We start from the raw sequence: 12,732 nt of genomic DNA, 5'->3' as shown, positions 1-12,732 counted from the left end.
CTATATTAAATTCTCCCCAAAATTCATCTCTCATCAGTATACTAATCATGATTCATGAAAACTGACATCTTTTGCAGTTGTGTCTCTATTGCACACTATATTTTTTAATAGTGTGATTAAGTTGTGAATTTTTGGTAAGAAACCTAAGTATAGCAGCAAGATTATTTTAAAATAGTGACCAGAGTGGGGAGAGCCAGCACAGAGCTGATTTTAAAGGCCCAACAGCCAGGAAGGTGAAAGAGCAGCTCCATTACCAGCAATTCTGCCACATTTACTATCCCAAGCAACTGAATGGAAAATTGGCAGAGTTGCCCAAGTAGATCAATTGTTTTAAAAACAGATTGTTTGGTGCAAAACAAGCAGTTAAACAAAGTAACTGTAGTATATTTTGGTGTTGCCAAACCCATATCAATAACCAGAAATTAAATTTAAAACATAGTCAGCCACCCCCAAACCAAGGTTAACATCACACACACACAGACACACCATACTCCCAACCCAATTTCTTACTGTGCAGAATTTTATGTGGTTGGTGTCAGAGAGAAAATGCAAATTCTTGAATATTTCTTGAGGAATGGCAAAGCCACTGACTGACTTATGATTAAGTGGTCTTGCGCTCTTGATGCTGAATTGTAATATGCCAACTGAAGTCCTTTTAAAGTGAAGTGGGTTGGTAAGTTAAAGGCTCTTTTGCAGAGTAAGCCTAGCATACAAATGCAAAACCTCTTTCTTTTTACTACAAACTGTGAAAAGGAACATACTGATAAGGCCAGATTCTCATTTATGCCAAACCTCCTTTATGCTACTCTGACAGTCTAGAGGTGCCTTGGGCTACATGTACACAGTGCTTCATGGCAGTGCTCCTGTCAGCCCAGGCTGACAGACATGGGGTTGTGGGGCTCACGCTACCGCTCTAAGAATAGCTGTGTAGACAGCTCTTTGAAGTTGCAGCTTGGGCCAGAGCTCCAGCTCTGAGGCTCACCCCTGAGCAGCAACTTTAAAGAGCTGTCTACACCGCTATTTTTAGAGCAGTAGTGTGAGCCCTGCAACCCCATGTCTGGGCTGGAGGGCTCGCTGCTGCAGGCTGTGTAGACATACCTTTTGTGTAAATAAGAACCTGTCTCACAGCCTTAATACCATCCTGGCTTTGCAGTTAGTCTGCAATACAGAAGCAACTTACTCAGCTAGGAAACCTCAGCAGTCTCAAAATAAAAAGCAGCAATTCGTGCTATACTAGCTTCCCCTACTTCCAACTCCAATCAGTATAATCTTGAAAATGGATTAAAGATAAATCTGAAATAAAATCCCATTGATTTTATCTATGCACAAACCCTACCAGTCTCTGACCTGGCAAGAGCAGCCTGCAGCTCCTCTTCTTTCTTGGCTAGTTGGATCTTTAGCTCTTCAATCTGGGCTTGCAGCTCAGCTATTTGGTCCTGAAGGTCTGTTGTTTCTCCGTCAAGTTTTCTTTTAGCTTTTTCCAGTTCTTGACGGGTCTTCTCTTCCTTTTTCAAGCGCTCTTTAGAAGGATGAGAAGATACTCAATACAACTCTTTCAGTACATTGTATAGAAAGATGGCAAAAAGCCTGCAGATAGCAATTTTATTGGTTATGGACAACTGAATGATAAACTACTAATTCTTTTAATATCAGTAGGGGGATCATTTTAATCCTCTTTTCCTGAAAGTCTGCTTTGCATAACTAGGTTAAGACAGTAGAGCACCTGGGTTTCTCCCTTTTCTCTGAAACAATCAGATGGAAGGATTTTGGTGCCTCTCCATTTCCAGTTTCATTCCTTCTTGGTTAGCAGCGTCTGTCGAGCTTTCAGGCAAGTACGATTAAAATTTGTCCTTTTGCAATATCTACAACAGACTGTCGGGTCTCTAATGGCAGTACTCCAGGAAACACTTTAAGGGACAAAAGAGGACATGTACCCCACAGCCCTAGTAATCAGTCACCTGTTGGGGGAGGGGAGAAAGATTTTCTCCCTTTTTTGTATTTCCAGAGAAAGCTCCCTGATGGAAGTACTACTCCAAAGACAGAAGCCAAAGCCTGCATCAGCCAAAGCCTGCGTGTTTAGCCTATATTTACTTAAGTGAATGTATGGAGAGTATGTACACAGGGCTTATCCACTGTTGATGCTTCTTCCCTCTCTACTGACAATATGGGGATTGCGGTGGGCTTTGATTATAGCTAGTCAAGAGATTTCTACTATTCTGTATGCTTCCTGAATGCAAGCTTTGATCCATTTTCCAATGGCATATCCAGATGTTTTAAGGTCCTTTGAATACAATGAATAGGGTGTACATCCCAAGTGGCTCTGTTCTTGACAGGTAGTATTTCAAAGCCCTTCTGAAGTCTAACTTATGCCACAACTTTTCTTTCCCAGCCTGCAGTTTGAGGACAGAAACAGAGAAGGGCTAGGATTTAAATGGAAGGGCAAACGGACCAAGTTTCTTTCTTAAAGTCATAACAAAAAGGACAACCTTGCCCTGATGGAAAACGAGGAACAGGGTCAGATGCAAGAAGACTGCAATTTCCCCAGCCCTACTGGAAAAGGTGATCAACAAAATGCATCTAAGATCAGTCATCAGTTGACTGTCATTTCCTGGGAGGGTCAAAAGATGGTTTGTGTTGCTTTTGGAAGACTAGGCCAATGTGAGGTAGTTTTCACAAGCACCTATGTCACTTGGGAGCCCAATCAATGAGACTTTTGAAAATTTTACTGCAGAAACTAGCAGAGCTGATGCCATTATCCTCCCATCCACAAACACCCTTAAAGCAGTGAGGAACGAGGTTTGGACCATTAAGGAATTGTGAGCCAACCTAGATTTTCTCCAAGAGGAGTTAACTATGATATTAGCTCTTCTAGTTGAGATCTTGTCCTGAACCATGCTGTGAAAATTGAACAAACCCAGTAATAGGCAAAGAAGGTGCTTTTGCAAAAGTGCAATGTAGTCTATGCTACCTTAAAGGAGATACCCCTCCAGTTCTTACAGTGTTCTGTCACAAACCAGGTAGAGAGAGTTTGGATGTGTTGAGGCATGGGTGTACCACTGAGCCCTGTTAGAGAAGATCTGGCATACAGGCAGGTTAAGTCAGTTCCCCTAGAACAAGATGTCTGCATACCAGGCCCTCTGAAGCCAGGGGAACTTGTAAGTAAGGTGGGACTCCCACCATATGGTGGTCATCATGGGCTGGAGCTTCCTGCTTTGGGTACTTGCTGCAGAACTGGTAATGCTGCTTTTCTGTGGCACAGACAATTCCCCAGTTGGCATACCACACAAACTAGTGTCAGGTGGGAATACTCCTCTCTTTCAGGAATTATTTCTCATGGGGCATTTGGATTTGCTGAGCCACCAGCTTGCAGGTTCATACTCTGTCTGATGTGCAAGGCTCTCAAGACAAAGTCCTCCTGTTCAGATGGGCAGAGAAGAAAAGTTTAGGAGCCTGGGTACCTCCTGGTTGGTTTCAATACATGAACTCAAACGTCTTGATAAGGTTTGTCATTACCTTGCAGAAGGCTACTCTTGACAGCATTTGCGAGAAGTGTCTTTCCTTGGACACTCCTTGAACTAACTTGTGTTGAATTATCACAATGGAATACAGGTCTTCTCCCAGAGGGCCTCAAGGGGAGCCTTTCAAAAAGGCACAAATAAAAGTCTGAAATTCTCCCGTTCCACACCTCCCTGCTCCCAGAGTGCCATTCTGCCTGCAGAAACAGATGGTTGCAGGGTAACATTGAACCAGGACTAATAAGACTGCTTTTCAAGATGTTAGTTGAAACTGTAGGATCAGACTGAGCATTTGAAGGCTCTCCAATGAGGACGACTCTGCCTTGCTTGGTGTCAGTCTATGAATCCAGATGAGTAGCACTTGCACTGGTCAAAGGCTCTCTTTCTCATGACTGACTACCAGGCCTCAAAGTCTCAGGTGCTGCCCCCAAGTCACTACCAAGACATCTTATTACTTTGTCCTGCTGCAGAAAGGTGAACTGAACTGAGGTAATTTCTCCTCCCTCCCCCCATAAATGCTTCACTTTTGCCTACTAAGGGGAGCCCTCTGGCGAGGCACAGAATTTCACTGATATTGTTTTTTCTTGGGGCAGGGCTTGACTGAACCCACATGAAGGGACAGATGCCCTATGTCAGTAAAGCCATTTGATACTTTGTATAATTTTCCAGGCAGCCTTGAGAAGACAGGTTTACTATCAGGAGATGAGCAAGCTGTCTCTATGATCTTTCTGCAATGAAGGGTGAAACAAGGAGGGATCTCCCCCAGGAATAACGGAAGATCATTGGAGTTCAAAAATCCTCAGGAAATAGTGAACTTCATTGATGGAAGGCATTTCTGGTAAGAATCCCAATCCTGCTAGAACACCAATTTAGCAGTTTCTAAAGGACATTTTGGTTCCAAGTAAGAGGAAATATTTCACTTCCAGACAAGTTATGGAACAACCAAAGGAAGCAGTGGAGCCAAGGGCGGATCTGGCAATTACCTGAATCACAGAGTTTTATTTCCAGGGAAGGGGGTGATTGCTATGGCAAGTTGTTACCTTGAAGTGACAGACACAGAGTAATATGAAGCCTCTGGAGACAGCTTCAGAAATATCTTAGAAGGGGTCTTGAGTTTATGCCTGGGCTTCCAGGAAGATTTGGTTAATTCACTTGAGTATCTCAGGAGATGGGACAGGGTTCAGAAAGACTGAAAAATCCCTTCCCTTACAGAGCTCAAAGTCCTTATCCCCCTCATTCTATGCCAATCTTCTCTGGATAACAGCTCTCTCCTTATACTGCTGCCAGCTGAGTGGGCTGGTTCCATCAGACCCTCCTCCACCCCCCATTGTCTGGCCCAATGACAGAGGCCTGAAGAGGTCACAGCATGAGTAGAATGTACTGAGTGCAGCAGCTTACAAACCTCTGTGGCAAGAAGCATAGTGACTAGGGATTTTCTACTTAGAAAAAGTTCTCAGGCTCTGATTTCATGCTTTACTGCATTCAGAATAGGGTCTTGAGGACACCCAAGTCACTTTCCTGCAGCTGACTTCTTGAGAAGCAAGACTCAGACTAAGTAGTCCTCCCTGGAGGACACCAAAGTCCTTAAACCAAATTGTTCATTGGTTTAGTGGTTTAGATGGGAAGGAGAACTCCAAAGTCTGTGCTACAAGATGACTCAATCATTATATTAAAAATAATGGAAATGGACTGGGGCTGAAGTGTTTAAGTGACACCCATTTTGTGATTAGGGAACCTAAATGAGTCATCTGAATTATATGAGCCTTCTTAAATCATCTGCAGTATTGCTCTAATAAATATAAACTGTAGGCTATTTATACTGAAGCTATTTGAGAGGAAATAATTATACTTTCCTTGGGCAAGGAGGGCAAGAGTGCTTACTGCATATCAACTTTAGCTTTCCATTTTAAAAAATGGTCCTCACAGTGCCCCGTAAGATCCACCAGTTTGTTGAGGCAAATCAGCAATGGCCAAAGCTGATTTACTCAGATGTTTAAACAAGCATTCTTTTCTAGTGAGTAACTAGTCTACTTATGTCCATTCTAAGGCCTCTGAGTATCTCAAAACTGGTACAAAAGTCAGCTGCTACCCATATTTGTTTCCATTTTTGCCCAACTGGAGAAGATTCAAATGTTTCAATTCTTCCATAATCAAGTCAGTTGTAAAATATGAAGCAAAACTGCCCATAGTACAGAAGATGAGAAATTATTTCAAAATTAGGGGGCAGAGAGCAACACAGACTTTAAATATTGCACAACATTAAGTGTCAAGTCGGAGTTGCACAATAACCAGACATTATACAAAATGGCTTCTAGCTGTAAAAATCAACTCTAAGAGGAGATTACACAAAGTTTACTTAGCAAGTGGCTGCTTAGAAAACATTTTATGGTATTTCTTATAAAAACATAAGATATGAAACAAGTGTTAAGAGCAGAAAGGGAACCATTTTAGATAAACAGAGCATCAAGACAAGCAAAAGTTATTTAGAATTAGTTATTCATGAATGATTTCTGCTGGCCAAAACAACAAATATAGTTAGCCTATAACATTACTAGGGCTGTCAATTAATCGCAGTTAACTCATGCGATTAACTCAAAAAATAAATCACGATTAATCGCAATTTTAATCACACTGTTAAGTAATAGAATACCAACTGAAATGTATTAAATATTTTGGAAGTTTTTCTACATATGCATATATATCGTAGTCTGTGTTGTAACTGAAATCAAAGTGTGTATTTTTTATTACAAATATTTGCACTAAAAATGATAAACAAAAGAAATAGTATTTCAATTCACCTCATACAAGTACTGTAGTGCAATCTCTGTCATGACACTGCAATTTATAAACAGATTTTTTGGTTACATAACTGCACTCAAAAACAAAATGTAAAACTTCAGAGCCTACAAGTCCACTCAGTCCTACTTCTTGTTCAGCCAAGTGCTAAGACAAACAAGTTTGTTTACATTTACAAGAGATAATGCTGCCCTCTTATTTACAATGTCACCAGAAAGTGAGAACAGGCATTTGCATGGCACTTTTGTAGCTGGCATTGCAAGGTATTTACGTTCCAGATATGCTAAACATTTGTATGCTCCTTCATGCTTTGGCTATCATTCCAGAGGACATGCTTCCATGCTGATGATGCTCAATACAAAAAAATAACGTGTTAATTAAATTTGTGACCAAACTCCTTGGAAAGAATTGTAGGTCCCCTGCTGTTTCACATGCATTCATCCATATGTTTCATGTTATAGCAGTCTCGGATGATGACCCAGCATATGTTCATTTTAATAACACTTTCACTGCAGATTTCACAAGACGCAAAAGGTACCAACGTGAGATTTCTAAAGACAGCTACAGCACTTGACCCAAGGTTTAAGAATCTAAAGTGCCTTCCCAAATCAGAGGGACAAGGCGTGGAAAATGCTTTCAGAAGTCTTAAAAGAGCAACACTCCAATGTAGAAAATACAGAACCCGAACCACCAAAAAGAAAATCAACCTTCTGCTGATGGCATCTGACTCAGATGATTAAAATGAACATGCGTCAGCCCGCACTGCTTTGGATTGTTATCAAGCAGAACCCATCATCAGAATGGACACATGTCCCCTGGAATGGTAATTGAAGCATGAAGGGACATATGAATCTTTAGTGCATTTGGCTCGTAAATATCTTGCGATGCCAGCTACAACAGTGCCATGTAAACGCCGGTTCTCACTTTCTGGTGACATTGTAAACAAGAAGCAGGCAGCAGTGTTTCCTGCAAATGTAAACAAACTTGTTTGTCTGAGCGATTGGCTGAACAAGAAGTAGGACTGAGTAGACTTGCAGGCTCTACAATTTTACATTGTTTTATTTTTGAATGCAGGTTTGTTTTTGCGCATGATTCTACATTTGTAAGTTCAACCTTAATGATAAAGAGATTGCACTACAGTACTTGTATTAGGTGAATTGAAAAATATTATTTATTTTGTTTTTTTACAGTGCAAATACTTGTAATCAAAAATAAAGTGAGCACTGTACACTTTGTATTCTGTGTTGTAACTGAAATCAATATATTTGATAATTTAAAAAAAAAATCAAAAAATATTTAGATAAATGGTATTCTATTATTGTTTAACAGTGCGATTAATCGCAATTAATTTTTTTAATCACTTGACAGCCCTAAACATTATTTTAGAAAACTGTCATCTGAATGTTTTTATCATATGAAATTGCAATTACCATCTGGAAAAGGCAAGCATCTTTTGCTATTATTAAAAAGATGTATCTAGCGCCTTGAATTTTTAAAGAAGTGTTTGTAAATTAAATGGGTTTCCAAAAGTGAGGAACTAATAGCAAAGACCAGCAATAGGTTAGTGTGGCCATATGACACATTAAAATTGGTGTGGCCAAATGCTATGCCAAAATAGAAGAAGTCTGATGCAAGTGGAACACGTAGCTAAAGAAGGGCTGCATGGACAATAAACAGCAGCTACCGAGGTATCCAAGCCCTCACAAAAGATGCACCATTTTGGGGCATCTCCAACATATTAGTCATCACTCAGACTAGTGAACATAGCACCTCAATTTTACAAACACTAATCTTATGAATGACCAAGATATACAAACCATTGTTTCCCACTGAAAAAAACCCAAAACCATTAAGAAAGTGGTGTTGATGAAGAACAAGTCAACATTCATTCACATTCCAAAGCCTTCAATACACTGGAAATCAATTTGCAGCGGTTTGAAAGACAAGAAAAGAAAGATGAAGTGTGCCGTAGTACAATTTATGCAGTGTATCCACTCTAATTTTAAGATGTTCAATTTTATGAACTTTTTCATTTTATGAATGCCTCAATCCCTAATTAGTTCATAAAACAGGGGTTCTACTGTACTCACATTTACTTTAAATGACCTATTTATTACTTTCTATCATACATGCCAAGTTGTTAGAAGGCATATTCAAAAAGATCTCCAACCTTCCAAATCTGTGATCATCATTTCCTGTTTGTTCTTGAGTTTGGCCAAGTTTTTGGCCTTTTCTTCTTCTTCAGCCAGCTGAGAGGTGCACTCAGCAATTCTATCCTCCGTTAGTTTCTTTTCCTAGTTGATAAAAAGATTGACTGTTAGAGTATATAAAATGCCTCGAGGCACCAATAGAGTGTGACTCTAGGAATTCTGTATAGAAATCTTATACCTTAGCACAAGCTTTATTTCAACTGGCTGCAAGTTAGCATTACTGCTCAGTTTGACTAGTTGCCAAATAACGAAAGCCCTCATTTAACAGTGATTGGTGATTTGGAATGCCACGCCTGAGATATAATTTTTAGATAGTGCCTGCTCAACACTTTTCCGAAAGTGCTGAGAACAAACCACTTGAAAGTGGAGCCCCCAAAAAGGTGCCTCAAGTTGGGTACTCAAAAATTGGGGCACTCCAAAGCCTTAGCCACTGTTGACAATTTAGGCCTAAGAATATATATTGTATTTGCTATTGAGCACTGCATGAGAGTAAGTGTGATAAATACTCCCAAAGATTCTTACTAAAAACTTTGCATTTTATATTTAGTCTGTAGGAAGCAGCTCAGGCCTGCCCCCCCAATAAGATCACAGTACAAGGATAGTCTTGGAAGGATTGAGAATACATTGAAAAACATGTTGACACTACCAGAAAGCCTGAAGTGTCCATTGAAAGGTGCCACCTCCCACATTTTCTTCTAACATGAGAGGTTTTACTTACATCACATACAGGTTTCTCACCTTCAAAAATTTGGAATTTTGGTCCTCTAAAAGTAGGATCTCTTCTTCCATCTTCTTGATTTTAGCTTCAGCAGTTACCTTTTCAAGCTGCAACTTCTGTCGAGCTCCTTCTTCCTCATCAAGTTGCTCTTCTAGGTCCTAAGAAAGAGCACAATTGCACCATGTTTTCCATATTTCCCATCTGCTCCAAGTCAACAGAAGCACAACGCTCCTCGCTATTTCTGAAGAGGCCCCCTTGCTTTCCAGAGTAAAGTGCTAACAATGAAAAGTGGCTTCAATTGTAGGAGCCTTAACCTAGTATAAGGCAACTTTATACTAGATAGTCATGATCGGATTACACTACGTAAGTGCAAAGTTGTGCTTATAAATCTCAATTATATGATAAGTCAGGAAGTTCAAGTGTATGCTTTCCAAAGCAGCTAACACAGCCATGTTGCACACATTCTGTACTGCTGTATGGTATATTAACTTTAACAGATGCACACTCAGTGGGGCAGAGTATATGGCTCCCAGAAGGAATGCAAGCCACTTGGTCTGTGAAATGGCACTGTTTTTTTCGCATTTAATTTCCTTTTACGGCCCCCATCATATTAGGCTTTATTTATATCAAAGCTTCCCCAGAGAGCACTGCACACAAGCAAGCGTGTAAAGCTTGACACTGCTCATATGTGGGCAGAAATGCCACTTCACAAACATTTAAATCTAAGTGTGGGAGGGATGGTTAAAAAGATATAGGAGGATGAGGAGAGGGATGCAGTGAAAGGAGCTTACTGGACCTCACAAAGGATCTAGGTCCCAAAGAGGGTTTCTGAGACTGGTAAAGCCATCTAGATATACATGTAAGTGCGCTGATATTAACAGCACTTTTCAACACTTCAGTTGCAGCCATGGTAACATCATACTATTTTCCATTCATTTACACTTGTTTCCCAATCAGTTTCTCCCACAAAACTTGGAAGACCACCTGGAGTTCTTAAGGAAGAATGTGAAAGATTTTTAAGAGCACTTCCTGGCTTTCAGATGGCTGCGTGTTCCTTTACACCTGAGACTTTTTTGAAACTCTCCCCCAACTCAAGTCTGAAATAGAAGACCTAACCCACATCAAGATGCAGCCATGAGAGTGCAAAAGAAAATCTGAGCAACTTGGAGTGGACGAAATAGTCTTTGCACGCTTTGGTAAGACCTAGTGAATGGATTTCTCTATGATCACGAACAAGCATGAAACATTTCACTTCCACCTCTGAGGAAATCACATGGATCTTAGTTCCCACATGAAAGCACCTAGGCCCTGTGCAGTATATTCCCAATCCCCACTCCACTTCAAACTGTTTTAAAGCTCCCTCAAGAGCCATGCTGCCATCAACTCTTCACCTGCACTTGGTGCAACTCCCAAGAAAGCCTTTTTATTATGAGTCTGCATACATATACTCAGGGAAAATCCACGCTTGTTTCAAGAAGGATGATGTTGCAAACATTACCTACTCCTTTCTCCATCTTTTCACCAAGTACTCAAACTCATGAAGACCACAGAATTTGTACAAGATGCTAGGATATTGCTTTTCACTCCCCCACCTTTACCCCAAAGGAGCGATTGTCTCCACTTCTTTCATTCCTTCCAGGCAAAGTTACTGGAGGTGACAATATAGCTCTCTTATTTAGCATTCTGATCATATGTCCTTCCAATTGCAGCATACTCAGAGGAATACCTGAATATGTGCCTGCATCTTTTTCTTTTCATTTTGCAAGCCTTGGTTCCTTTCCTCTTCCTCCTCAACCCTGGATTCCAGATCATGCAGAATTTCTTCTAACTCTTGTTTTTTGGCGGCCAGACGGGCTCTCATCTCCTCAGCTTCAGCAAACAGCTCTGTCTCTGCCTGCAGCTGCTCCGCAAGAATGTTCTTTTCTTCTACTATCTGCAAATATTACAGAACAGCAAACCCTCAAGCTTCTCTACTGCTACGTTGCCAAAAAGCCTCACATGAAATTATAGACATGATAAATTACAGAAGTTGAAAACGAATATGTACCCTTTTCCATAAGTCACAGAAGTTAAAAGCATAAGACCTATTCTTTATCTGGTCCACCTTCTGTCTCACAACACTAGACTGTCTCCTAGAGGGTATTTTCTAAAGCTTTGTCCAGTTCAGTTTTTAGTTATTCATGTAATGGAGCTTCCCACTACACTTCCCCTGAGGAGACTACATCTGGTCTACCAGGAAGAAATAGTCTGACTAACCTATTTTATTTTACTCTTAATCTCAACTCATTAGTTTTAGTTATTCCCTCCTACATCATCTTAAACAATTGCTCTCCTTCTTTGGCATTTACATCCTTTCAATACTTTTAGACAGTTTGACTTAAATCTCTGTTTAGCCAAATTATCCACATTTAGTCCTTTTGAGAGTTTCTGCAATCAGTCTGTCTAGACTCTTGTCATTTGTTGCTCCCCTCTGAATTTCTTCTCATTTTTCCAAAACACTGTGCAGTTTTTTTTTCTACTTTCTTTTTACACTGTATTCACCACCTTAGTACGCGTTCCTTATTTTGGGCACTTCAGCGTCATGGGTGATGTCTTAGGTGCATATGAAGAGGAACTATCACCTTAGGATAGGATTCATCTGCTTAGGCCACCCAAATTCTCTTTTGCATTTTTTGCTACTGTATCTAAGAGCAAGCTCAAGTCTAATCTGATGTCCACTATTTCCTCTGGCTCTCTTGGAATAACAGCAGTAATCGATTTTGGATTATTTTCCCTAGATTGAAATTCATTTTATTTCCTGCTCTGTAGATTCCGCAATATTAACTCCTGTCTTCTCCAATCAATAACCAATTAAGATTTTAAAATGACTGGACCAAACACCAATCACTATGACCTCATACAACATTTCTGCTCAATATGACACACTTACATTCATCATTACTCTGATCCAGTTTCAGTTAGAAACAACCACAAAAAACCAAACATCACATAAATCTGTTTCCTCACACGGGTGCTACAGAAAGTTTCCCGGCCTGAAAATTACACTTAAAGTGTTATTGTCACCATTCTTTTTTTCTGTGTTTAAAAAAAAAAAAAAAAAGGGGGGGGGGGGTCAAAATATCTTCCCCTCTGTTCTGAAGAAAGATGATTTGTCAGGTTTGGATCCATAGGTAAATGAGTGAAATCAACAAGTGGTCTCGTCTCACATAGTAGAGTTAATCACTTGCTGTATAATGCCCTCTGTCCACATTTGTCAAAAGGAGTTCTTCACACAAGAATCTAGGGTCAGTACCTGGCCATTAGAGGCTGATCTTTAGCACAACAAACCTGTTGATGTTTCCTCTCCATCTCCTCAAGTTCTGCCTCCACTTTTGTCTGTTTTTCCTTCACCTTCAGCAGCTCCTCATCCTTGGCCTGAAGTTCTTCTTCCTGTCGAGTAACCTGCAGAAGAGGCTTCACCTGCAATGGAATTAGAAAGTGAGTTGTGTGTATG

The 12,732-nt window shown here is 40.3% G+C and overlaps 1 protein-coding gene across 4 annotated transcripts in view; it reads right to left on the bottom strand.

Moving 5' to 3' along the window:
* Positions 1–12,732, bottom strand: part of MYH10 (myosin heavy chain 10) — a 152,964-nt gene that overhangs the window by 22,764 nt on the left and 117,468 nt on the right. For all 4 annotated transcript variants that reach the window (XM_054047844.1, XM_054047845.1, XM_054047846.1 and 1 more), the window contains 5 exons: positions 12,567–12,698; positions 10,966–11,172; positions 9,260–9,397; positions 8,482–8,605; positions 1,348–1,519 (listed from right to left, as the gene is read on the bottom strand). In XM_054047844.1, the coding sequence (XP_053903819.1) occupies positions 1,348–1,519; positions 8,482–8,605; positions 9,260–9,397; positions 10,966–11,172; positions 12,567–12,698 (773 nt within the window). The remainder of the gene's footprint in view (positions 1–1,347; positions 1,520–8,481; positions 8,606–9,259; positions 9,398–10,965; positions 11,173–12,566; positions 12,699–12,732) is intronic.

The sequence above is a fragment of the Malaclemys terrapin genome, chromosome 13, assembly GCF_027887155.1.
Source record: "Malaclemys terrapin pileata isolate rMalTer1 chromosome 13, rMalTer1.hap1, whole genome shotgun sequence".
NCBI lineage: Eukaryota > Metazoa > Chordata > Testudines > Emydidae > Malaclemys > Malaclemys terrapin.
The sequence above is the reverse complement of the archived record's forward strand: the minus strand, read 5'-3'. Positions and strand labels throughout refer to the sequence as shown.